Raw genomic sequence first — 26,794 nt, forward strand, 5'->3', positions numbered from 1 at the left:
TAGGAAAATCCTACTGTGTTGGCAGAGATCACTCATAATATTGGAATACACTCTCAGTTTCTGAATATCTATACTAGCATTTACCTTTGTATACAGGGTAGTCCCCGGGTTAAGAATGCCCAGGTTAACGATGATCCATAGTTAAGAATGGAGCCTATTATAGCAAAAATTGAGTTAAATATACTATTATTCCAGTTAAATACCCAATGGTTTGAGTTCATTGCACAATACTACTTATACAGCATCATACAGTAATACTGTTCTGGCTTACATATAAATTCAACTTAAGAACAGACCTTGGGAATGGAACTCATTCTTAAACTGGTGACTCCCTGTATATTTCCTGTACTATCACTTAAATATGGCCCACTTCTGCGCTTAGAGTTCCTTATTTTCAGTCATAGCTATACAGAGCAAAATGAATTTAAGATCAAAATACTTCTTTATAACACATACTGAGTCACTGAGATGTCACCAGAAGACAATAATTATTTTGCCTTTATGTACATGTAAATAAGACTAGAGAAGAAGTTCTCAACAAGTCTAAAGTCAGTTCTTAAATTTATTGAATAATGTGGTGCAGTCCCATAAGGCTACATCTGTAACTACTGCAACTGCATGAAGATATCCTGCTTGTTACCCAGATAGAATCTGAAGACAAGAGGAACAGTTAATATGTAGACTGGCATGAGGTAACTGCATATAAACGTATCAAAATAGAAATGTAAGGGTAGCATAATTGGGAACAGAATTAAATATAGGTCTTTGAGTTAGAGCAGTGAACATTTCATCTATATGGTATTCATGTCATTTGCAAGTTGTCTTGTTCACGTTATTCCTATACTTGTATTAAGATTTCTGCCCTGTTAGAAATATTCATAGTATATTAAGTTATCACTCAAACCCAACAAATCCTGCTAATCACAGAAGTTCAGTCAAAACTGAGTCAGGCTAATGTAACTTTAAAAACTGACAACTTATGCCAAGATTTAAGAGATACTGAAATCCAAGTTTCTGACAGAAAAATCAAGGTATTATCTACTGCCCAATGGTGTGCAAGAAGAGCAGATAAAGGCAGACAAACACACACAGGCTCCATGTATGCATATTTATTATCTAATTTAAAATCTACAGGTAGCTCAGTGACACTAGGCAAACAGCAAAAGCCCTTAAGATGTTTATATTAGATTTCTTTTTAAAAAATCAGATTAAAGATGTAGTCATGAATAAGAATGTACTATCTACTAGTATTGCTTTATGAAAAAAGTTTTAGTGAAGCAAAACATGGATTGGTGACCTCAAAAATATACATGTACATATAAAATTTCTATTCTGCATCTGAATTTCAGAACAAGTCCCCCAAGTAGTGCTTCTAGAACTTTCAAGTTTTAGTATATAATTTATTATTCAAATAACGTTTAAATTAAATGAATTCTTGAGTTAATACCTTTCCCAAATGTCAGATACCATTAATTTAGCAGTAGGTCACTTATTGAAGAGAATCTCTCCTCTGGCCAGCACGTAAAGCAGTAAAATATTACAGTTTAATATATTAGAGTGTCATCCACTGAATCATATTTTCTATTATTATTCCCAGTTAAGTTAGAATGATATAGGACCAAAAGATAAAGCTAAATAGTCAACAGCATGATGAACTAGGCTTGGGCTTTCGGTGAAGATTTATCGTATCTGTTTGAATCAAGTGATCTGATCTATCATCAGCAGCAAGAACTCTTCGAACAGCTTCCTCAAAAGCTGCTGCAACATTAGTGGCATCTTTTGCACTTGTTTCAAAGTAAGGATGGTTGCCATTGTTTCTGCACCAGAGCTGGGCTTCTTCTGTAGATACTTGCCTCTCAGTTATATCAACTTTGTTACCCAGTATCACAAAAGGAAATGTTTCAGGCTCTTTCACATCTGCATAGTAAATGAATTCTTTTTTCCAGTTGCTCAGATTCTGAAAGCTTTGAGAATCATCTACACTGAAAGTGAGAAGACAACAGTCAGAACCTCTGTAGAAAGGAGTCCTCAAGCTCCTAAACCGTTCCTGGCCTGCAGTGTCCCATATCTGCATTGTGACAAAGTGTCCATCCACTTCCAGATCTTTATTTAAGAATTCTACACCTATTGTATGGAATAACTGGGTATCAAATTTGTTAGTAACATATCTGTTCATAATTGAACTCTTTCCAACTCCTCCATCTCCTAAAAGGATTACTTTAAGGAGCGATGATTTTGTTGCCATTGTTTCAAGAACAGATCCTTTATGATCTCCAGATCTGAAAAATAAAACAAAGCTCATATTGCAAACATTTTAACACAAATTCAATACGAAATATTATCTCTGTATGCTGGTGATTAAATCAATCAACAATGCTTTCATTGCTCACCAAAAAAATGGAAGACTGATTTTAGTGTAATTAGACATATTCTACAAACTAGGCAGAAATTCTTACGTTATTCAAACTGAGAGCACATCGTAATAGCATAAAATAAGTTTGGGTGGCAATACCTAGCCAACCTTGGCTGATCTTGAAAAAGCACCAGACCTGATTAGTACTAGTATGGGAATCAAAAAACATTCCAGAAGACAACAGTGAAAAATAATCCAGCAGGTACTGTGAGTATATTCCCCACAGTCTAGTTAAGAGAGAATTTTGTGGGACTGTGGAACTGGTATGGAAAAATATATTTCTTTATACACTTTTTAAAGTGACTTGGTAGTGCCAATGTAAACGTCCAGAGCCAAAACAAAGCACTTTGTCCCCCCCCCCCGCACACTCTTCTGTGATAGTCTACTCCTACAATCTGAATATCATGTTCAAAAAAGACATTTTCAACAAAATATAGTAAGAACTATCCAACAAGCAAACTCAATAGGGAAGCCAGCAGGAAGTCACACTCACATGACATTGCATTTAACAACCATAGCCAGAACTGACGCCATAAGTTCGGTGCAGTCATTTGATGTTTCACTTTACAACTGCATCGCTTAGTGATGGAGTTGCCAGTCCCAATTACAGTCAGTAAATGAGGACTACCCGTATTCTGTGCAGTTTGCCATACATAATAGTTGTTCAGAAAATAACAGCCTCTACATTATTTTTGTTTTTTATGAAATGCTCACTCTCTTGCTGATTGAGGAAAGTTAGAGAAAACAAAGTATTATTATAAAGTGTTTACTATCCCTATATGCAGTGATGCTATTTCAAATGCAACTCTGAACAAAATAAATCTTGCTATGTTAACGCTTAGTTAATGAAGTTCTTTATCATGATGTCTCTGTATCTACATGCAGAAAACTTGGGAAACCAATTTTACATAATATAGAGTACTGTGCAACTAAGAAATCACAGTTGAGCATATGTTTCTTGTGTTCAATAAGTTAAAGGATCTTTGGTACATTATTCACCTATCTATGCAGCTGCTTTCTGGTAACAAGCATTTCATACTTAAATAGTGACAACCTTCCTAAGATATTAATTGATTTTGCTGACTGATTTTGTTTATTTCACTTTGCACTTTTACTGACAAAGCAATAAATATTTTCTGGTGAAGATTTGACTATTCCAAAGAATAAAGGGAGAAAATTTCCCCCAAAAAATGTTTATAGATATTACTTCTGTATATTTAATTTGCTTTTGGATAAGATTCATAGTTTTCCATAGAGTACTGTTCTCAATAACAAGAACTCATGCTCTATTACCATGAGAAATTCTGGTATCTTCCCCTATATTATTGTACACTGGCAGCTTTTTTCACCAAGCACATCCTCTCTACCTTACCCCCAAAGGCCTTTTCTTATTAGAAAATACATTAGAATAAAATTTAAAAAATGATCTTATTAGATCTAATAGTGACAATGCCAACACTATATTTTGACCCTCTTATCAGAGATGAAATTGTCATTTGTAGCATAGCAGGAAAAATGTATTCACAAGGATAGGGTATAATATTAACTGTGCTGATACTGTAGTTTAAACAGTGCTAGTTTATAATTAACTATGAATGGGAAACATCATGTCCTCTATTTTCCATATACAGAAATGGCATACCCCAGATGCACAATAAACCCAAAAATGGTCTTCCGCTTCTGTAAAGCACTGAGCTAACGGAAATATGTAAACTGCTAAGGAAGCCTACATATTACAGCAATAACTAAAATAGAGCAACTATGTCTTCTACTCATGATTTTTGTATCAGAATTCCAACTGAGTTCAAGCACTTATTTTAGGTGGATTGTGTCTGCATTTCCCCCCTCCCCTACTTCGAAAAGATTTCCAGGCATTATCAATAACTGCTTTCCTTTAGTTTCAAGAGAGAATTTAACATACAGCTTGGGAGACTGCTGACTAAGAAGCATAAGTGCAACTGAAATGTCTGATACTATTATGTATTAATGTGGTACATTGGCACATTTATGCATTAGACATATTTACTTTTGGTTTGTTACTTTGATCTTGCTGTATTCGTAGTTGCCTTTTCAGTCAGTCATTTTGGATTTTTTTCCAGATATGAATATCAGAACATAAATATTGGAACAGAGTGCATTTGAAACCTTTTTCCAACATGCATTAAGTCTGTCACATCTAGATTTATATCTAGTCTTCCTTTGCCACTTCCCTTACCTGGGTGTGCATGTAATAGGATAATTATATTTACATTTTTATCACAATTTTTTTTCATTTAAAGTACAAGTATTACTACTATATGAAATATTTCATCAAAATAGTTACCTTTACTGTTCAGTATAAATCATAATTAAATACCTGCCAAAAAAAAGAAAGAGACAGACTGCATTATTGCTGAAGACATATTGCCAGCTATGCATTTTAAAACTAATTAAATATACTTTGTTTTATTATATGATATATACTTAACATGTACAAAAGGAAGTCATAATCAAATTACTCTTATATAATATTACTAGATAAGCATTTATTAAGTATCACTACCTCCAACTTGCTTTCAGTGAAGTGAAAACTTTGCATACTCATTTTTTAAAATTAAATTGAAATTCGTAAGTGAGTAAGTGAGTGGGGAGAAGGCAACAATATAACATGAAGAAATTAAACTTCATGCAGATATTTTGTGGAAAGTTACTCTTTGAGATTTCACTATAGGAAATTAATTAAAGGTGATTATTACAGCATGTCTATACAACAACAGAATAGAGAGGGCTGGTTATTTAGAATTGCTTCTGCAACAGGCATATAATATTTTATATTAAAAAAACAATTTATAAAAATAAATTAAAGTATTTAATATAACAATGTACAGAATTGCAACTTATAATCTTATTTAAATAGGATACTAAACTGCAAATATGCACTTATTTGTTATATCCTGCCTTTTCCTTCAAGAGGTTAAGGTGGCATGCGTAGCACTCCCTTATTCTATTTTTTCCCACAACTACCAGTTAGTTAGGTTGGGCTGTGAGAGGGAGATTGGCTCAGTCAGCCAATGAGCTTCCATGGTTTGAGGGTGAACATAAATCCGGGTCTCCCAGTGCCAGTCCAATATCGTGGCCACTGCATCCCACTGGTTTTCTTATTACAGGAAGTATTAATGTATTTATAACAATTACACCAGAGGAGATAAACATATACCTTCAAATATTATAATTCTCACAATCTCTTGCCATTGGCTATTCTGGGATTCAAATTGAAGGGTACCATGTTGCTAATTCTGGAGGAGATTGTTTTGTCCTAGGTTTAATTGCCACATCTATTGAAATAGTGAATAATGCTAATATTTTTAGTTTTTATATTCCACATTACTTTCAGGAGCATTAATTAAATGCTCAACTCTTTAATTTGATTATGCATGGTCTTACTATTTTAACTACATATTATCTCTACTGAGATTTATATAAAGCTGTAATCCTAAGAGAAATGTCTTAGAAATTATGCTTTAAACTCTACTCATGACTTAGTACAAGTCTAGCTGATATGCATATTTAAAAGGCTTGTAAAAAGCAATGAGACCATAGTTATTTGAGCCTTATTCAAATAAATCTATGGAAATAATCCTATACAAACCAAGTATATACATACATACAGTATATACATGATGCTGTTTGAAACTGTCATTTTCCAGTAATCTAGATAGTAGATGCCACACATCACTAACATCTAGCAATTCCTTTTTTCAATTATGAAGTTACAATTGTATACAGGTATTTTGTTAGAATTTTGCAATTATTAATGTGTGCACTATGATAAAGCTGCAATCCTATAATCACTGGGACAATTTGCCCAGGGCTACTGGCTCTGTATCTCCTTTAGAAATAAATCCCGCATTGGTTCTTCTTTGTGCCACTAATAAATATGGGGGAACTCCTCAAAACAGTTCACTAAAACAATACAACAAAATCATAACTACATGTCAGAACATAGATAACAGTAGTAGACATGGAATATTTAATAATCTGCATCGTATTAAGTGCCAAAGGATTCAAAGAGACATCTAAAACACTTGTATATTAAAAAATATTTTAAACTTTGCATACTTCCTAGAGATCTGCTGTCTTCAGCCCCAGATCCTTCATCTTCTTGGACTCTCTTCCTCTTTTTTAGTAATGTTTTTAAATTTTTACGTTTTATGTATTTATATGTATTTACGGTTTTAATGTTTTGTGTGAACCGCCCAGAGTTCCCCATTGGGGAAAGATGGGTGGGGAGAAATTTAATAAATAAATAAATAAATAAATAAATTATAGATGAATGCCCCTTTTTTGGAGCAACAATAAATGTGTGATACATAGTTTCATGGGGATTGAAATGGAATTCCCTAAATCTGCTGGATCCATAATGTGTACTAGTTTATAGATTAAACAAATACCTTGAAAACTATCAGTCCAGTCTTGAAAATTGGAGTTTCTTTCCTTTGACAGCCCACTGGTTCTATACCAGGCTTAGAAGAGGATTAAAGCATCCCATCTCTGCTTCATCACCCTGTTCACTCACCTGCATGTAATTTCTTGTTACCTATGGCTATTCGACTAATACTTCAGCATATCAACATGATTAATTTTTGCCCCTATATGCCATCTGGGCAAGTACTATTTACTTCATAATACTTCCAAGTGTGGTTCCAAATAAAGAATATTCCAGATAACACTCAGTTAATAACAGGAAATCTCCTTCCCAAATTGCAGAAACCCCTTTGCAATCATGCTCTCCTCTCAATTAAGTTTATCAAAAGAGTTTAGAACTCAAAGCTAAATATTCCAATCAATACCATGAAGAGCAACTGGACTGTTTGGGTATAATATAGCATAGCAAATGACTATATTCATTATATCCCGCTGAAAACTATGAAAAAATAAACACAAGATTTAGAGAGGAAAAACACACACCAAGTGTTCTCTTATAAGTGGGTCTATATAGTTTATGGGCTGGGGGGGAACTACTGTATCTTAAAGCCAAATTAGAGCCTTCAAGGGTTTTGTTTTGTTTTGTTGAAAACAAAAATCAGGGTAGTTCTTTACTCTTTCAGTTTACAACTGAAAATTGCTTATACATAATAATCTCTTTTTAAAATATTGTATCTTGCTGTGAATACAGCCTACAATTTCGCATCTTCCCAAAGAAGAAAAGGCATTTTTTAAAAACGGATTCTTTTCATAATCAACTAAACAAGTTATTTTGGTCTAAGTCTTACTCATCTAGAGACAACTTATGTCACCGAGGCCATTTTTTACACATAACTGCACAGATAGCAGGAAAAATGCTTCTTTAAACTCAGTTTAATTAAAACAAAAACAGGAAACAAACTAAGTAGCCTGATGAATGGTCTCTTTGGGGGCAGGGATTTTCCACATGAAAAATGCAACAAAGAGGACATACATAACTTGTTGAACCGTCCTCTGACAGTCCAGTGAGTTTAATCAATTTGGCTTATTTGCCCAAGGGATAACTTGGTCACGTGCCAACTGAGAAATACAGAAGGGAAGCTATTTCCCAACCCAACCGCCGTCTCCTTCTGAATCACGGGACCTTTAATCATGCCACTGGAAAGAAAAACAGAGGCGCATCTCAGAAGGAAAAGTTTCTCGCTGTAGGTAAAAGAAGTGGCCGTACTTGTGCGGGATAAGGCAGGACGACCTGTCCCCCGAAGGTCCCCTCAACTCTCACGCTAAGAAGCCCTAGAGCCAGGTCTAGGGTTTCGAGGGACCCTGCAGCCCCCAATCACCGGGGCGGGCCTTATTCGCGTTCCCCTACAAGCAACGCTGGTTTTAGGACCTCCCTCTTGCGCCAAGGAGAGACCAAAAGTCACCCTCGATCGGACCCTACAAAGCCCTTCCGAAAGAACCGATGCGGGACGAGGGCAACATCGCTAGTGCCTCCTCCCCAACAACTGCAAGCAGCCATGAAAAACGCAAGCCGACGCCCGGAGCCCGCAGCGCCCGAAACCGGACCCCGGAAGAAATGGATTCCTTCTTGATCCCAAACACGGGAAAAGGCCAGAGACGGGACGCGCTCACCTGTCAAGAAAGCGGAGAGCCGGTAAATGACCCGAAGCCACCTGCGGCCGCCGCGGCAAAGAGGAAGGGAGGGAATTTGGGAGGGAAATAACATGGCCGTGGCTGCGCTATGAGGGCGGAATCTGGCTCCCACGTGACATCAGACGATGGCAGCCTCGCCTCCCGATTCTCGGCCCAACTGAGCGAAAGGGAGGCTGTTGCTAGGCTACGGGACCTCGTCTCCCTTTGGCTCGCGCTTCTAGTTGGAGACCGTCTGCCCCGTCCCGCCTCTTTACGTTATGTGTCCGCTTTGCTTGCTGGGCCCCTGGAAAACAGCGGGGCTGATATAGTTCCTGCTCGAAACGTTCGGGGAAGACCAAGGCTAATCTCCTTTGGCGCTTGGGCGGGGGGTTGTCTTCCTGCGACGCTTCTCTTCTGCTGCGGATCTGTTCTGTAGGGTGTTCATTTTCTTGGGCTCCGAGATTTCATGCCTTTGAATTGTGCTGCTGCCTAGGATTGTCAAGAACGACTCCATCAATACTTGAAACAGAGTGATTACTGGAAGCCCTAATAATGAAGCTAGTTTTAAAATGTTGAACACATAATGGGGTAACGAGTCATTCGAGGAGACTCTCATGCTTAGCAAAATGAAATGCAATCAAAAAAAGAGCCCCGCAGGAAGCAAGCTCTCTAAATGCTATCACTGTTAACACAAATAGGGCCAGTTTGTCTAGTGGTTAGGGCAGCAGGCTGGAAAGCAGGAGATGGTGAGTTCTAGTCCCACCTTAGGCATGAAAGCCGGCTGGGTGACTTTGGGCCAGTCACTCTCTCTCAGCCCAGCCAACCTCACAGGGTTGTTGGGAAAATAGGAGGAGGAAGGAGTATTAGGTATGTTTGCCACCTTGAGTTATTTATAAAAATAAGAAAGGTGGGATTTTAAAAAATGGACTTATAAGACGGACAATCTTCACTGAAATGAGGCCCATCTTGCCACAAAGACTGAACAAATGAACAACTATATGAATGATTTGCTGCATTAGTACTGAAGGTTGTTCCTTTATTATAAGAAGAGGCCAGACTTTAATTCAGTGTTTCTCAACCTTGCCAACATGAAGATGTGTGGACTTCAGCTCCAATTCTGGGACTTGAAGTCCATACATCTTCACATTGGCAAGGTTGAGAAACACTGCTTTAATCAAATGATTGTATCACCAGTAGGTTTCACCTGCACCATTACTGCAAGTCTGCCTTAGGAAAAGTAGCACCTTTCAAATTACAACTTGTGGTATGAAATCACCAGGCAGAGTGGTTGCAGATTTCAACCATTTCTGGAGTAAGCCCGATCCTCCATAGTTAGCCATGTTTGTCCTCTGACACTGCAGAAGGTAAGCACAAAGGTTTGGTCCAGCAGGTGATCTGTGCTGAATGTTGTGCCAAATCTTTGCTATGGTTATCAATAAAATTCTGGCCTAACCATTCACGATCTCAAGAGAGATGGCTCCCTTGTCCGCAGTAGCTCTGTGCTTCACAGATGCTTCCGGAACAATATAGTTTTTTAAAAGCCATTTTCACTTTGCTTTTATTATGTAATTATGTAATGCACTCTAAACTGCCTAAAATCTGCAGGATAGAGAAAAGTATATTTACAGATCAAAAATGAACTTCCAGACATTTTTGAAGCCAAGATAATGACCTGCCAGAATGTGGAAATATGAGCTAATTGTGGAAAAGAATCAGGACTAGGACAGTTTGTCTTGTTTTTAAAGCCCACAAGGTCCTTTTGTAGCATCATTATGTTTAACTCTTAGGATATTCACTCATATTTCATGACAAAATATCCTAGAGAATATTAAACACAATATGTTTATTATGATTAAGCAATGTATGCACTAATAGAAGATAATACAAAAAAATAGCCAGCACTAAACACATTATCACATACCAGGTCCACGTTCAGCCTTTGTGGAGTGGGGAACTGCTTTGTATCAGTGAAATATCACTATACTGAGCTATATGAATCCATTATTCATTGCAATCCATTATGCAAAGGAATAATTTGCTTAATCATGGCTTGCTAAGTTGGCTGCATTCATACAATTTACCAAGCCAAACACAAAATCACATTGCAGCTCAGCACAAGTGAATCCAGCCAAATATCACCCCTAAGAAATAATAATTATACAAAAATGGCATGGAATTATGTCACCTTGACGAGTAAAAAATTATTATGGTGTACACTTTTGTGGTCTGCCAAATTTTTTGCTCTTCAGCACGTCATTGAGAAAAAGTAAAATTTATTGTACATTTCATTTAAAGATAGTATAGGATAGGTTTGAATTTTGGATTGTTTGCACAATATGGAACTGAAGGCATTAAGCTGAGTGCATTAAGAGCAATATATGATGAGAACGATATAAACAATATATAATGAGAATAAGGCAAGGATCTGTGATGTTTCCTCAATTGTTTAATGTATTTATGAATAAATGTACAAGTACTGCTTGTGATGTTAGAAATATATTACTTGGAGATGTGAATGTACATGTATTTTTATACACAGCCAATCCTGTGTTGATTTATAGGCCTAATGATTTTTAGCAAATGACAGACTGTATGATGGAGCATGGATCTTAAATGTACCCAAGATCAATGTAGTTATTTTTGATAGGAAAAATGCAGCAAACAATTGATAGTTATAAATTTAAAAATTAGAGCAAGTAGATCAATTTATCCATCTCAGCAAAATGCTTACAAATGTTGGGGTAATGTGTGGAGAAATTTTAAGGTGTGCAGATGCTGGGACAGAGATAACAAATAGTCTGAGTGAAATGAACATCTCTCAAAAGTGAAAATGATCAGATACAAGACTGCTTCTGCCCATTTTGATGTAAAACAGTGAGAGCTGGTTATGTCAGAAAAATCATAAGATCAATGCAGTGTGTGATAGAACAAGAAAATATGGGGTCAAGAATGAATGGGTACTGGATGAATGTGTATTGAATACAAAACTGAGCAAATAGTACAAAAGAAGAACATGGAGGTGGTTTGGTCACATGGGAAGAATGAAGGAAGAATTAATCACAAATACATAAAGGGTTAAAAGTAGAAGACTGAGGAAGTTGTGGATAGATGAAGTTGATGAGATCCTTAATAAGAGAGAGTGAAGTTTTAAGAACAAAAGGTAATGTATGAATAGAAGAATGGATGCTATAGAAGCAAGGATAGTTTGCAAGGACAGAAGGTACAGAACGTATGGAGAGGTGTCATGAATGATGTTGAACTAAACTCGATTTCGTTATACTGAATTTTCTTTTCCTTGCTTTAATTTCTATGGCTTACTATTTTTCACTTCTTTTCTGAACTTTATGTAGTATTATCTACCACAAAAGAGATTAGCATGATAGGTATGCATATGTATGTGCACATTTTAGGGATAGGCAGTAAACTGCAACAACACAAAAACCTAAGTCATAATAAATGTTGTAGTCCTTAAGGTGCTTCAATAGATTAATAGTCTACCAGCAATTTTAAAAAAAATTAAATGAGTATTAGCTTTAATTCATTTATCAACTATTTTCAGAAGAAATCTTAGTGTCCTTTTGTAACATTATTTAGTACTGTTATCTGTATTCCATTGGCAGGATTATGTCAGACTGCATTAGTGAAAAAACAGAACAAAAGATGAATCCAATAAGGAACACCCAGAACCACCATGTTTATCTGTATTGCATTACTAAAATGTTATTCTTAATACCAATACTCTGAACATGTTTGGCAACATTTATATATTAGTTCTTAAGGAAACATTTCACCTTTTACTTTGTGATTAAAACAAATGTTGGAATAAAAGCAGCCCAATCTAACTAGTTCCTCATTAAAGAAAGAAAACCTTGCACAAGATGAATAAAAAGTTCATTGTGCTGGCCAAATAGTTACTACACAGCTAGAATTTCCAGTACAATACATACTACACTTTATCTAAGCTGCCGGTGTTATACATTTTTCTGGTTGCTGTTTGTCAACCTCCTTATGCCGTTTGTTTCAATTAGCCCACATATCCACTAATGTGTTTCACAATTAAAAAAAAGGAAGTATACTTAGAAATCAAATGTAACAAATCTGTATTAATCCATTTATTAAGACATGATAAAAAGTTTCTGGATAGCTTAGGATAAAATCCATCTAATCTATCATTCGTCACAAAAGATGCAGCACCGAATAGTACTGTGTAACCAACTAGAAACTTGACAGGTAGCCCCTATCTATCTAAAGCCAAACTTAGTGTAGGAAATTCAAAACACCTTGCTTAATGAAGTTGGCATCTTTATTAATAATTAAACATTTGTTATATATTTAACATCTACTACAATGTGGCATGTGCTTATTTGCCTGAAGTCTCAATAACAGCATGTAGCATTTCTGCTAAATAAACCTCTATGCTGATAGGAAAATTTCTCCCTTGAATATAAGCTTCATGTTTTGATGGAAAAAGTTCATGAGAAAGGCCTTATAGATACCCTAAATAATAGGCAGACTTATGGGAAAAGGCACCCCCTTAGTCATCTGGACTCAAAGCTACTTAAATCTTTAAAAGGTTAAGAAACTGTATATTCAACTGGCTCAGGAAACTAACAGGCAGTCAAAAGAAAGCTCTTTTAATATTACTATGATATCAATACATTGAGCTACATCATCAGTACCCTATTAATATAGTTACAGATACTTATCAAACATCTTCAAGAGCAGAGATGTGTATGGTATATTTGCAGTAATCTACAGGTAGATCTTGCTTAACATACACAATAGGGATCAGAACATTTGTTAAGTGGGGAGGCTGTTAAAGAGTCCAACCTGATTTTACAACCTTTTTTGCAGCGGTCATTAAGCGAATCACACAGCCATTAAGCGAATCATGCAGTCATTAAGCAAATCACGCAGTTCCCCATTGATTTTGCTTGCTGGAAGTGAGCTGGGAAGGTCGCAAATGACGATCATGTGACCCTGGGACGCTGCAACCATCATAACTGCAAGATGGTTGCCAAGCGCCCAGATCATGATCACATGACCACGGGGGTGCCACAGTGGTTATAAGTGCGAGGACCATTGTAAGTCTCTGTTCAGCACCACTATAACTTCAAATGGTCACTAAACAAATGGTTGTTAAGTGAGGACTACTTGTAATTGGAAGGTTAACAAAAGATGCGTCACTGTGATCAGACTAATATTTTAGCTCTTCCATTAATAATGAAGTAAAATCAACTATAAACTGCATAACTATAATTAAAATATAAAAGGCATAAAATTAACAAATAATTTGCCTTCAACTGGAACTGATATCATGCAGAATGAATATCTTTCTTGCCAAAACAATATTGCCTTCGTATCAAGGACATCTCATGACTTGAATTCTTGGGTCTCCTCATGAGGACTACCAAAAGAGGGAGGGAATTTCAAGGACTGTGAAATAGTCAGGAAACTCCTAGCGTTTGGCCAACTATTAGTTAAATTTAAGCTTTCAAATGAATGTAGAAAGTTACTAGCATAACAAGTACTTTTAAAATATCCTACATTTGTAAGTTGCATGACATCATTGATACTATAGTAAAGTTGATTTTTTTTATGGATTGGTGTGAGTCATATTCTGATTTCTAGACAGTCTCTTCCAGTATTTTAGTCACTTGTCCAGTAATGCACATCCACATTTTATTGCCCTACAAAACCATTTAAGCAGTTATAATACTTCCACATTTAAATGTTTGCTCTGGGTTACTGTCATATTTTATATTTACTTCCTCTAGATAATGTACAATCACAAACAGATCCATCTGCTATGGTACCACTGCTCCCCACATTCATTACAAATTACATAAGTCATCATTTGTTCATCTGCATTTGTATTCCTCACCCAACCAGGAAGGAAAAGGGCTCCCCTTGCAATGACAGTAACAGTGCAATCGTATTTTTCACAGTGCCTACATTTTATTTTGCTTGTATGTGTACCATTGATATTTTGAGGGAGCTGATGTTCCAGAACAGATGATTTTGTATATGAAGTCCTAAGCTGTTTCAATTCAGCGTGTGCCATTTCCATCACAGACATATCAGCAAATGTTTTGGGATTAAGAGCCCCTGTAAGCAAGTTACTCTTTAAGTGAGAATTTTTAGGATTTTTCAAGTTTAAAACTTTGCTCCGGATGCAGTTTTTGTATTTTCTATTATTTTTAACATACATTGCAAAAATGTGCTGTTCAATTTCTTCTGCTATTTTGTGATGCTTTTCATTTTGTTCATTGCTTGTTGAAGAATCAAGCAAAGCTTCACAAAGAAGTTCTATGCATTTACACCTCAGAGCTGTAATGGGATCCTCAGATGCGTTTGTTTTGCTAACCAAGCATGAGACTCCCAGATGTTCTGGTTGAATTGCATCATCCTCTTGCGCATTACTTCTAATAGCTTTTGAACTGCTTTCTGATGGCAGGCAATGGTTGAAACTGACAGGATCTACTTTTTCATGCTGACCTTGTTTCTCACATAAGTTTATATTCTCCAAGACTACCTGATCATTTTCAAAAGATTCTTCCATATTACTAGGTCCTGGTTTAATTTGCATTGATTGGTATTTTTTATAAAGTTTTTTCCATTTTGACAGTAAATGCTTAGCCTTGTTTTTCAGTACTACAGAGGGACAGTTCTTGAGGATTTGGAAAACAGCTTTGGCAATATCAGTCTCTTGGAGATTAGTTATAGTCATATCAACAGTTTCAAGATATTCAAGATGACTTCCAATATCTTGGTAATTTTTTTTATGTAGTAGATTCTCTATACAACCAGCTGTAGTCATGATTATGCTTCTGTTAGACATTTCAAATTCTGAAATGAAAGTAGCAAAATCATGTTAACTACACCATATACTTTTGCATGAAGAATAAAGTATAATATAAGACACCTGATTCAGATAATTCTTCATATTTGGGGATTTTTCAAGTGTATTCTAATATTCACTCTACAGTTATAGAAAAGCAAATATATATATATATACACACATACATACATACACACATCTATAAAGACAATGACTTCCATAATACTTTAATTACTGGAGGCCAGGTGGCATAATATAATTTTTTTAAATACAGTATATGACAACATAATGTAATCCTATACATATTAGGGAATAAACCTGAATCACACAGAAAAATGCATCATTTGGGCTGCATATTATGTACAATTATAAAATGTATAATTGTACCCTGCAGTATTTTTAAGCATAGATGTTATGGTAATACTTCCAGAATGAGCCAAAGCAGCTATACACACTATACTGCCTCACAGAAATCAGTCAAGTTATAGGAACGTGTGAGAGACAAAGCATTTTGTCTGACGTTAAAAAGGTAACAAAGAACATTTTAGGGACCATTGATTATGTGTATGTTGGATTCTATGTATACAGCAAGATAGGTGAAGTATGCAAACCGTGGTTTCTGGAATTTTTTCCCAAGCTTCTTACCAGCAGTGGACATAGGAAACATCTGTATTTTCTTGTATGTAATGAATTAATATGTTGAAATGTGTGTGCAGATTCTCCCCTTGGGCTAATCAGGCTGGGTATATGTGAGAAGGAGGGAGAGGGAGAGGGAGAGAGAGGGGAAGGGAGGGAAAGGAAGATCTAAGCAAAGTGCATATGTGTTGCCTGTGTGTCCGCGTGCATGTTGCATCTCTCTGTGTGTGCACACTGGGAAGCACAGGACGGACTGCGTATGCTCTAGTCTGGAACAGGTAACTTAGGAGGAAGAAGCAGGGGAACTTAAAAAGGAGCACACAGCAGCATTCTGACCCGCTACTCAACTGCTTCTTCCCATAAGGTAGCATTTTTTTTTTATCCTGAAGAAGAACTAAAGAGCCTCTTGATGAGGGTGAAAATGGAGAGTGCAAAAGCTGGCTTGAAACTCAACATTAAAAAAACTAAGATCATGGCATCTGGACCCATCAATTCCTGGCAAATAGAAGGGGTAGAAATGGAAGCAGTAACAGACTTCATTTATTTGGGCGCCAAGATCACCGCAGACAGAGACTGCAGCCATGAAATTAAAAGACTCTTGCTCCTTGGGAGGAAAGCTATGGCAAACCTAGATAGCACATTAAAAAGCAGAGACATCACCTTGCCGACAAAGATCCACATAATCAAAGCTATGGTTTTTCCAGTAGTAATGTATGGCTGTGAGAGCCTGGCCATAAAGAAGGCTGAGCGCCGAAGAATTGATGCCTTTGAACTGTGGTGCTGGAATAGACTCTTAAGAGTCCCTTGGACTGCTAGGATGTCAAACCAGTCAATCTTAAAGAAAATCAACCCTGACTGCTCATTGGAAGGATTGATAATGAAGCTCAAGCTCAGATACTTTGGTCACCTAATGCGAAGAGGGGACTCTTTGGAAAAGACCCTGATGCTAGGAAAGATTGAAGGCAAAAGGAGAAGGGGACAGCAGAGGATGAGATGGTTAGATAGCATCACTGAAGCAATGAGCATGAAACTGAGCAAACTCAGGGAGGCAGTGAAGGACAGGAAAGCCTGGCGTGATATGATTCATGGGGTCACGAAGAGTCGGACACGACTTAACAATAATTCTATTGGGTTGGAAAGACTAACAATGCAGCAAAGTGCGCAGAGCACAGCTTCTGGGATTCATTTCAAACCCTTAAAACAGCTCTGTTCTAGTTGACAGGACTGGGAAGAGACAGGAAGGAAGGGGAGGGTGGAGGGTAGAATGGGATAGTCAGCAAACTATTGCCCAGTTCTCCTTAAGGATTCATTACTGTACAGGATTTTTTTCTCTACTTCTGTATTATTATGCAATCTTTCTTTTGCTGGTTTCTGTCTCACACCAAATCTAGTCCACTTTCCTTTTGTTTCTGCTAATGGGCAAAATACCCAGCACCTTTATATAATTTGTCCAACATTCTGTTGGGTTGGAAATAATAAAAAGGAAACCTAAGGTTCCTATTGCTGAATTTCACTAATATTTGTGTAGAAAATTGCCCACAAATTTTATTATTATAAAATAATACAGATTATCTTTTAAAAAAAATGTTTTTAAAAAGCAGCTGTTATTCAATATTTTCAAGCATTAACCAAGAGTGGGGAACAATTTAGTCATGGGGTAGGGAGAGCACGGGGTCACACTTGGCAGGGTTGTACAAAACACATACAGTATATGGACAATATTCGGATTTTCTATTTTTTTCTTGGGTTTGGCAACAGGTTTTTTTTTTCCTTTTAACCTATACTAAGCATATCTGAACACTCAGACTGCATTATTATTTGTGTTTCTTACCATCAGGATTTTGGGAGACACAAAATGAGGCTCTTGTCTGAGCTCTATTTCTTTCACAACTTCTTGGAAGGCTTTTTGGAGCCCTTTACTTTTATACCACACATGAAAATATGTCAGAGCTCACACTTCACTGTAAAATATGGCTTTCCTAATCACAGTTTAATGAAAAAGCCACAACTAGCTGGTTTACATAGTACTAAGCTTTAACCTTGGTTGGATTCATGCAACATGTGATGCCTCAAACAAGCAAACCACAGTGCAGCTTGTCTGAGGCATCACACATTGCATGAATATGGTTCATCCTCACAATACAAAACAGCCTTCTACAACCAGCACAACTGCCTTGGGCTACAATTCCCACCACGTTCAGTGAACATTCTTCACGGTGGCTAGAAATAATGGAAGTTTGAATTAAGCAATGTTTGAGAGTGGAGCTTAACGTTTTCCCTATCTCTTAGCAGAAACTTACAGGACACTGAGTACAGCTTCTATACAGGCTTGAGTGGGAGAGGGACAGTCAGAGGCACAAGGGGTCACAATAGAAATAGGTTTTCCAAAATTAAGTAATACAAACAAACAAATATCCACCTGGTGCAATCTTCATACCCACGAGCTATTCGCTTGAAAACGCTGCTGCTATTGCAGCTAATCTCCACAAACGGGGTTTATTTAGCCAAACTATGCTAGCCTGCTAGGGATGCAAGTGGTCCTGGTTTCTAAAAGGCATTCCCGAAGCCAGTTAACAAAACAGGGCGCCCTCCTGGAGTGTCACCCAAGCGTCATGGGGCGCTTCCTTCTCCACCCAAGCTGGACCCTACCAGCACGGCGGCTGTTCTGCCTCACCTGGAGACCTCCGCGGTGCCAGCGCAGCACTTCCGCCTTGCCAGCCTCCCTCCGTCCGCAGCCCCTCCCCTCAGCCAGAAAACGAAGGGTGCGTGCGCGCTCCCGCTCTCAGCATTGGCAGCGTGCGCCTGTCTTGTTTTTCTCGCTCAGCCTTTTCTGAATTCAGGGCCCTCTGGAGCGGCGGCCAGGCTCCCAAAATTCCCAGAGAGTACGGCCAGTGCTGGAATTATGGGAGTTGAAGTCTTTATATTTGGAGGGCGCCCAAGTGGAAGGCGGCTATATTTGCAGTTTCTTTGGGGTTATTTGTGGGATTCTACCAGCGTAAAATAAACATTCAGATATGATTCTAATTAACTAAAACGTTGCTTGGTTCCACAGACTTGTTGACGGACGTGTTCACCAGGAACACTCCACAGCGAAGTAGCCAACTGCATTTTGGCCTTCTGCAAATCTACCTGTTAGGATTAATTTGATTCTATGCATTATGCAGATCCATAAAACTGGGTTAATGGAGTAAACTATGGTTCCAGGAAGGCTGATTTATATCCTATTTTTTTCCACTTAATCAGAAATATTAAAATGTCTACTACTATGTACTGGACTTGAAACTCTTGCCTTTTCAAGTCTAGTATATCATTCAGCCTTTCAAGAAGACTACATTAAAAATACAAATTTACTAAAGAAAGAAAGATAAAATACTTGCTACACTTTATATATATGGCAGCACACTGAAGCCAATATATATGTGTATTTGGCAGCAAATTCCAAGATAATTTAAAGGGATTGTGGCTAAGAATCTATTCATAGGCTTCAGTACAAATTAAAGGTGGCATGAGATGTACATAAAACATCTGGGTCAATTTAAAAATACTATGTAATATGCAACAGGAAATTAAAATAACAATTTAAAAAATACAGAATTTGCTACTTTAATAAACTATTGTTTTCCTCCCCAGAAGTTTGTTTGGTGTCTTTTCTATCTCAGTTTAGGAAACTCTTTATAACAGTCCATCTGGTTTATTCTGAAGAACAGTTTGCACAGTATTTTTTACTGTAGATGCTTATTTCCCCAGCTTGAATTTTGGAATTTTTCTTATAGCTGGCACAGTTATCTTTATTTTTTATACACCTTGCAGCATATTGAATTCAGCTATTCAATAGTAGGATCTTACACTTGAGGAACAGGATACTTGCCTGCTATTTTGTTCCTTTAGCATTAAAAATTAAGATTGCCATAATAAGTAGTTTGGAAATTTTGTTATGGCTTAAGTTGCTGCCCCTGGATTTTGTCTTCATTTTGAACTTCTGCTGCCTTCTGCTGACATGTGGTGCAGGTTTCATAAAACCTTGAGTTTTAATTTCAATAACTTCTAAAGAAAACGAAGGTGGACACCACTGGAGTTTTCACTCCAGCGAGAGATGGAATACATATAATTTGCATTGCTGGTTTAATGACCACAAGGGGGAAGCATTGGTTATATTACACAGCCACTACATTAATCCAAAAACAAGGTCCTTCCCTAATACGTATTATTAAAGTCAGACAGGTAATATTCAAGTATGTAAGAGAAATGTGAAAAAAATCTCATAACAACAAACATTGGAAAGGTGACTTGCCTATTAAAAAAAAACTCAAACAACTACTACCTTAAAGAATGGAAACCATTGATGGACTATTTGCAAAATGCAGGTGGGGTGAAGCTTACATGGGGATTTGAAGATTAGATTATAAATGTAATGGGATATATTTAAACAAAGAATTACTCCTATTTAATGTATTAAAAACTAGCACTTATGATAGTCTTATTATTTCTAAGACCAGAGATAGATTGGAAGTTATCTATTTTTCATATCTTTTCTTCTTTTACTTTCCTCACGTTTTCTTTTCCTTTTCTTTATATTTTGTATTTCAAATTTTCCTTTTCATTTCTAACTTTTAAATATGTATCTTTAAAATCTCAATAAAATATTATTAAAAAAACAAACATTGGAAAGGGATATCCCCCCTCAAGCACAGCACAATGAAGACTAAGCACATAAAATGCACCCCATATTATGACAATTTGAGAAGGAGGAATGGAATATCCTGGAAGCCTGTATGGCTGGAACCCCGAACAGGATCATGCTAACACTGCAATTTTTTTTGTTGCAGATTACTTAGTAAAATGAGATAAAATTGGATGACTCACAACTCATAAAATGTATCATCCACAAGAATCCCCATATGTAATTAATTTTACAGTTCTCAATTGATTTAAACAGTTGGCCTGCGAACTGTCCATTCATGTAAATGACAGTCTATTGGATCAAAGTGAGAATGTAGAAACAATAACAGAACATGGAAAGAAAAATGGTGGAGAGAAATATTCCCTTTGAAACCCTTCATACTGAGATTATCTTTGGTTGTGTGGTCTTGACTGACCAATATTTTCCCTCAATACTTTTCTTGAGTAAGACATAAGAATATGCAAATGCTCGGCAGAATGATATTTTCTTCCCCAAATTATGTAGATATTATCCATACATTTATATTAGAGTCAAGAGGCAAATACATCATCAAGAGGAGGCCACAATGATTTGCTGTACTCATCCTTGATATCTCCTGAGCCCCTGAGCCTCACAGCTTGCAATATTATGGCAAGCACACTAATGTTAACTATACGGTTGAAATTCTCACAGATCAAAACTGACAGAAGTGAAACAAGTTTATGTAGAGAAAATGCAATATTGTGGGCATCATAGATTCAGCCTTAATTACTTGTGCTAAATGCCACTGAGATAGTCTAATAAAAATATCCCTTGAGCCAAAGAGAAAATTAAGAATGATAAAAAAGATCCTACATTCTAATGCTATGTGGCATGCCATCAGAGAAAATTAGCCTAATTGGTAAGCCATGATTAAGTTTATCATGGGTAAACATGTCATGCAAGCATAACCATTGAGCCATAAATTAATCAAGCTAGCTTACAATACAGTGAGCTACAAACAAGTCAGTCATATTTTAGTCTAGTGAATTTGAACCCTTTTTTTGTATACAACAAAAGAAATAACATACTTGTTAGAAAGTTTAGAGTTCTTTCAACAAATGCCTTTTCATGCTACCATCCTGAGAAAGCTATTAATTCTTCTAACAGGGATGGAAGCTTTCAAATGACGACTGTCTTCCAGTTCCTTCCTGTCTGATTTGATGTGGTTCTAGCCTGTTTTATCTACCTCTGCTCTCCTGGTGCTGGCCATCCTTCTTGGCTCACACACTACTCATGCTTAATCAAATGTATTCAACCAATACAATTATCTGCCTTGCTTTATGCACTGAACATTAATCACACTGAACAGAATATCCTGGAAGCCTGACACAACACAAGAGGGCGGTTTGTTGCTCAGCATGCCATATAAAAGCAGCAAGCAGATGTTTAAGTTCTCCATATTTCTTCTTCAGTCCAATCTCACAAATACTCTTTTGCTCATTTTGATCTCTGTCTTCTGCTGCCTGCCAAGCAATTGTCACTTGGGCTGGTATTTATAGCAGGATGTCAGTCAACCACTATTGCCCAAGTAAGGCGGTGACAGAGATGGGCAGCAGCCTAGCTGGCATATACCCTTGATAGACAATCATAATGGCAAGATTGCTAACAGATGGCTATGAAACACTTAAGTTCAATAGGCTCAATGTAAAGAAGGAAGAATCATTTGCTGCCCCCCTAATGCTTCAATCATGCAAAAGGTAGGTTAGTCTACAATAGGTTCTGTAGCAGTTCTCTCTCATAGGCAAGATTGGGCATAAGTAGGATATATTTGAATTGAGTAACATCTCTCTTGTGCAACATTTGTACAAGGTATAAAATAACCCCATCTATAAGCAGAAAATACCTTCTATAGTATACAGTATAACAAGATGTACCTTTGGACCTTTTTATCTGTTAATGAATTCATAGGTTATACAAAGCTACCAGAAAGTTAAACATATTGAGAGCAAGATTTAAATTCTTTCACACTGTCTTATAATTCTTTAATTCCTTGATTATTTCTGAAGTTACACCATTAAGTTAAGCCACAGTGAGTTGACTCCTTGCCCTTGATTTGGTAAATTTGATTGGGGGAGAGAATTTGTATCAAACAATACTATGATTTATTTGGTTTTGGCTATTCATGTCATATGAACCCACTCCTAAACCATGATTTATGGTTTCATCTGGGACATGAATACAGTCAATTGTGATTTGATAAACCATTCTTAAAGCATATAATAACTTAGCATCATATGTGAACTTGGTTGCTGAATGTGATATTCTGTTATCTCACGATGAAGTCTCAGCTAGTTAGCAAATCCTGGTTAGTACAAAAGTAAGGTTTAAACTAATGCAGGTCTCCCCAACCTGGTGTCTTCTGTACTGGCTATGGTCTATGGCATTGGTTCTCAATGGGGGCGGTACCACCCCCCGGGGGGCAGTGGGAGGATGCTGAGGGGCAGTGAACTTGTTTTGGGCGGTAGGGGGGCAGTGGGCATGTTTTGGGTGGTAGAGGGGCGATGAGCATATTTTGGCATTCGAACTTAATTTTAAAACTCCCAAAAAAATTTATTAAATCGAATATCCGGTTTACACCATTTGTACCAGCAATAAAACGAACTTACGCGACGGCTGCCCCCACGCACTTCTAAGAATGGTGAGACGAATTTGTATTCTAGGTAGGCTGACCTTGAAGAACTCGACACTACGATTCTTCTCCAATCCCAACCAGCACAGCGCATGCGTCAGCTGTTTTCCCACGCGATTAATCGCAGCGCGTGCATTAGCTGTCTTCCCGCGCGATTAATCACAGTGCGTGCGTTGAGCGTCCTTTCAATATGAATGTTTGATTTGACCCGTGTTTCTTGAGTTGCTTTTCATTCGCTTCATTTTTTTTGCATTAGTCATTTTAATTTTAATAAAAGGAATGCAATTACCTTCCAGGGCAAAAGTATCGAGTTAAATCGAACAAATTTGGTGTGTAAGTCTACTGAAAAAAATTACTTAAAATTTTTGCCTTTTATAATTCAGTAACTCCCCCCCCCCCCCCAATACCCTAAATTACAGGATTTTCACAAAGGGTGGCGATGAAAAATTTTCCGCTCCTTAGGGGGACGGCAGCTTCAAAAAGGTTGAGAATCACTGGTCTATGGGATTGGTTTAATACATCTACAAGGCCTTGGACAGTGTAAATGAAAATAGGTAGGATGTGTGTGGGAAAAGAAGAGAGGTAAGGTGATGGAAGTAGGATGCGTGTCCTCATGATCTTATGGATCATCTTCATTCTGACCTCTGAAATATGCCTAAGAGATTGGGGAACACCACCAACACACTGTATTGTTATTTGAAAAGCAGGAACTCAGTGTATTTATGTATGTTCCAATGTTGAGCATTAGAGAGAAAACAAATGTGAAATCTGATTCTTTCTGTAACATTTTTAAAAGCTCTTGTCCTCTTTATATATCTAATTATGAATCTAATTCTAATTAAAACCTGACAAATGTGCAAACACACATTAAAGTCTTCTCAAGGTCTGAACTTGTAAGTTCATCATTAATAGCTTGTACAATTATAATGTAGAAAATGTTTTTACCTTTAAATACAGATTTGTCATCATTTGTAGTATTAAACATTTAAAGGCAAATCCAGTTATTCATAAATAAGTTTCAAGAGCAACATCTATCTCAGACATATCACTTAACACCAGAAAAATTTTCACGTATTGTTTTCTGAATCATAAATACTTACAGAAAATAATATTTCCCAAAGAAAAATGTAATGCTTAATAAAAGAACTTTAATGGATTTTCATTTTAGAAGACAGTCTGACATACTTTTTCCTTACGTAATTACATTATACAGGAATGTTATCAAATTGATTATGAATAAGTGTATTTATAAAAGAGAGAATCTGTCTTCTGTTTCCCAAATACATCAGACACATGTGCATACTGTTTTATGCTCTCAAACCCTTTGATCGAAATATATCTACTTTTAAATGTATTTAATTCCCACTTGGGTTGTGGCTTGCATATTTTTCTGCCATGACATACAAAAATACTTTGAACTTGATCCAAAGATCTGGGAACACTCTGAAGTTGGACATAAACTCTTGGCAAGCAGAGGCAGAGCCCTTAGTTTGGGTAATGGGAGAAATCACAGTAAGAGTGGGCGCCCAGAGCTGTCCTTCATGGAAAGAAGTGGGGAACTCTATACACCCTAAACTCATCTCCATATGCTTGGAAGTAGAACGATGTGGTGTCTCAGCAAGCTGCCTATGGGGTGGGGAAAAACTCCATACGGTGAAACTATGTTTCTGTCTATTATGATCAAAAAGTGGGGTATCATATGAACCACAACCTTGCTAAATTCACTTTAGTATTGGTAAGTTGCCTTATAGCTTAGGGCAGTGTTGTCCAAACTTGGCCACTTTAAGATGAGTGGAGTTGAAGTCCACTCATCTTAAAGTGGCCAAGTTTGGACAACACTGGCTTAGGGGAATCATTTACAATAGGGAAATGTACACACGCACACACACGCACACACACGTGGCATTTTATAGTTGTATATGAATTTACAAAAAAAAACGGGCACACTACTTGCAGATTTTGGAAAAACACCATTAAAAGCAATGAGCTTAACATTTGTAGCAGAAAAGTAGTGGCCGACTAACATTATTATCTTTTAAGCATAATGTCCCCATTTATTAACACAACAAGCACCGTATATACTCACGGAGAAACCGAGAAATTTAGGTGCCAAAATTCACCCCAAAAATCAAGTTCAGCTTCTCTGTGGATAGGCGTATCTGTGAGTATATATGTATTTCAAAGTTATTACACTCTTTTAACCAAAATATCATGACAAATGCAGTTGGCTTATCTGCAGGTGGCACATTTTTCATGGTGTTTTGGTTAAAAATCTTAGGGTCGGCTTATCCACAGATGGGCTTATATGCAAGTATATATGTATACTGATACCTGTGTCAGTAAAAATATGAAGTGCCTGAACCATGAATTTCTAAATGTTTTGAGAGATGTAAGTATCTTGTGTACCTTACATATTTATTACAGTAAGTGACGGTAACTCCAATAAACATCCAGAGTGTAAGGCCAATTTTAGTGGCCATAAATTGGCTCAACCTCTAAGACAGCAGTAGGTATGCTTTGAATGGATGTGGCCCATGCTTAATGTTCTTTGGGACGGCCACGCTACGCAAAACACATTTGCAAAATGAGCAGGGACATGTGACGGACCCACACATGCATAAGCAGGGCCAAGACTTTGTTTGAAGGTGAGGTCCTTGTGTTTGTTTTTTTAATTATAATAAATCTGTTTTAGAACTTTCACTATGTTTTGTGTGTTTTGCTCTTCAGAATGTCAGGAAACCATGCCATCACGTTTCAGCAGCTATGTTAAAAAAAAAAAGGGTCCAGGGCCACAAAATAGGCATCAAGATGTACCTGACTAGAGGTCTTACAGTGTTCACGCTGTTCTAAAACATCACAATACTAAAGGAAAACTCAGGGAATATTCAAGTAAAGTAGAAATGTGCCTTAAAGGGATTTTATGCAAAAGCACTAGACCATTTTTTGTATAACATGACTACAAATTATATAGTATAGTTACAGGTAAAAGAAAATGTAGTATGTTTAGGTACAAACAATCTAACAAAAGACATTTAAATCTATCAGGGTTTTTTTTTTAAATCTACATCACAGTTCAAGATGCAATTCCCAGATCTACATTTTATCTAGGCTATGGCAGTACAAAATCTCTGTATGAATACAACAAATAATATAAGAGAAATAATCTGTTCAGATATCCAATGTTAACTGGTCTTCAGAACATAAATTAGAAAACAGTAGAACGGTATCAATTCCGATTTCTCCAGTTTTACCTTTACCACGTTCTGCCTCAAAAGTGATCTGATAAAATGAAGGAAGAAAACATTGTTAATAAAATTGTGCTGTCAACGAGAAGATACAGGATAAAATACAAGACACATAACTTTACTATCTTTGCATCATTATTAATTTGTTATAAGTATCTAAATCCTATCTTTTCAACCAAAATTATTCTGTGCAATAGAATAATAAATGCTTTTCAATTTAAACACTAAGGAAGTTTAATGACAGCTGTTGACT

General features: G+C 36.8%; 3 protein-coding genes across 5 annotated transcripts in view; all 3 read right to left on the reverse strand.

Moving 5' to 3' along the window:
- Nucleotides 1-1,094: 1,094 nt before the first annotated feature.
- RAB9A (RAB9A, member RAS oncogene family) lies at nt 1,095-8,729 on the reverse strand. Its single transcript, XM_007426913.4, has 3 exons — nt 8,489-8,729; nt 4,737-4,769; nt 1,095-2,279 (listed from the first exon to the last, which is right to left on the reverse strand). The coding sequence occupies exon 3, from the start codon at nt 2,243-2,245 to the stop codon at nt 1,640-1,642; it is 606 nt and encodes a 201-aa protein (XP_007426975.1). The 5' UTR covers nt 2,246-2,279; nt 4,737-4,769; nt 8,489-8,729; the 3' UTR covers nt 1,095-1,639.
- Nucleotides 8,730-8,797: 68 nt separating this feature from the next.
- TCEANC (transcription elongation factor A N-terminal and central domain containing) lies at nt 8,798-18,895 on the reverse strand. 3 transcript variants are annotated; one of them, XR_015796829.1, is made up of 2 exons: nt 18,640-18,895; nt 8,798-8,977 (listed from the first exon to the last, which is right to left on the reverse strand). XR_015796829.1 is itself a non-coding variant. In XM_015887853.3 (2 exons), the coding sequence occupies exon 2, from the start codon at nt 15,327-15,329 to the stop codon at nt 14,277-14,279; it is 1,053 nt and encodes a 350-aa protein (XP_015743339.1). In that variant the 5' UTR covers nt 15,330-15,337; nt 18,640-18,799; the 3' UTR covers nt 11,776-14,276. The 3 variants fall into 3 exon arrangements, 2 of the variants coding, with proteins under 2 accessions (XP_015743339.1, XP_007426977.1); XM_015887853.3 differs by lacking the exon at nt 8,798-8,977 and adding an exon at nt 11,776-15,337 and having other exon boundaries at nt 18,640-18,799; XM_007426915.4 differs by lacking the exons at nt 8,798-8,977; nt 18,640-18,895 and adding exons at nt 11,776-15,337; nt 18,385-18,628.
- Nucleotides 18,896-24,434: 5,539 nt separating this feature from the next.
- EGFL6 (EGF like domain multiple 6) overlaps nt 24,435-26,794 on the reverse strand; it is a 34,170-nt gene continuing 31,810 nt past the window's right edge. Inside the window, exon 12 of the mRNA XM_088144457.1 lies at nt 24,435-26,575. Coding sequence (XP_088000583.1) covers nt 26,465-26,575 — 111 coding nt within the window. The 3' untranslated portion in view covers nt 24,435-26,464. The remainder of the gene's footprint in view (nt 26,576-26,794) is intronic.

Source organism: Python bivittatus, unplaced genomic scaffold, assembly GCF_059951505.1.
Source record: "Python bivittatus isolate LINGU-HERP-01145 unplaced genomic scaffold, Pbiv_v1 ctg000350_np1212, whole genome shotgun sequence".
NCBI classification, from domain to species: Eukaryota; Metazoa; Chordata; class Lepidosauria; order Squamata; family Pythonidae; genus Python; species Python bivittatus.

Excerpts from the sequence above, each read along its gene's own strand:
- RAB9A (XM_007426913.4), bottom strand. The coding sequence starts at position 2,245 with ATGGCAACAAAATCATCGCTCCTTAAAGTAATCCTTTTAGGAGATGGA.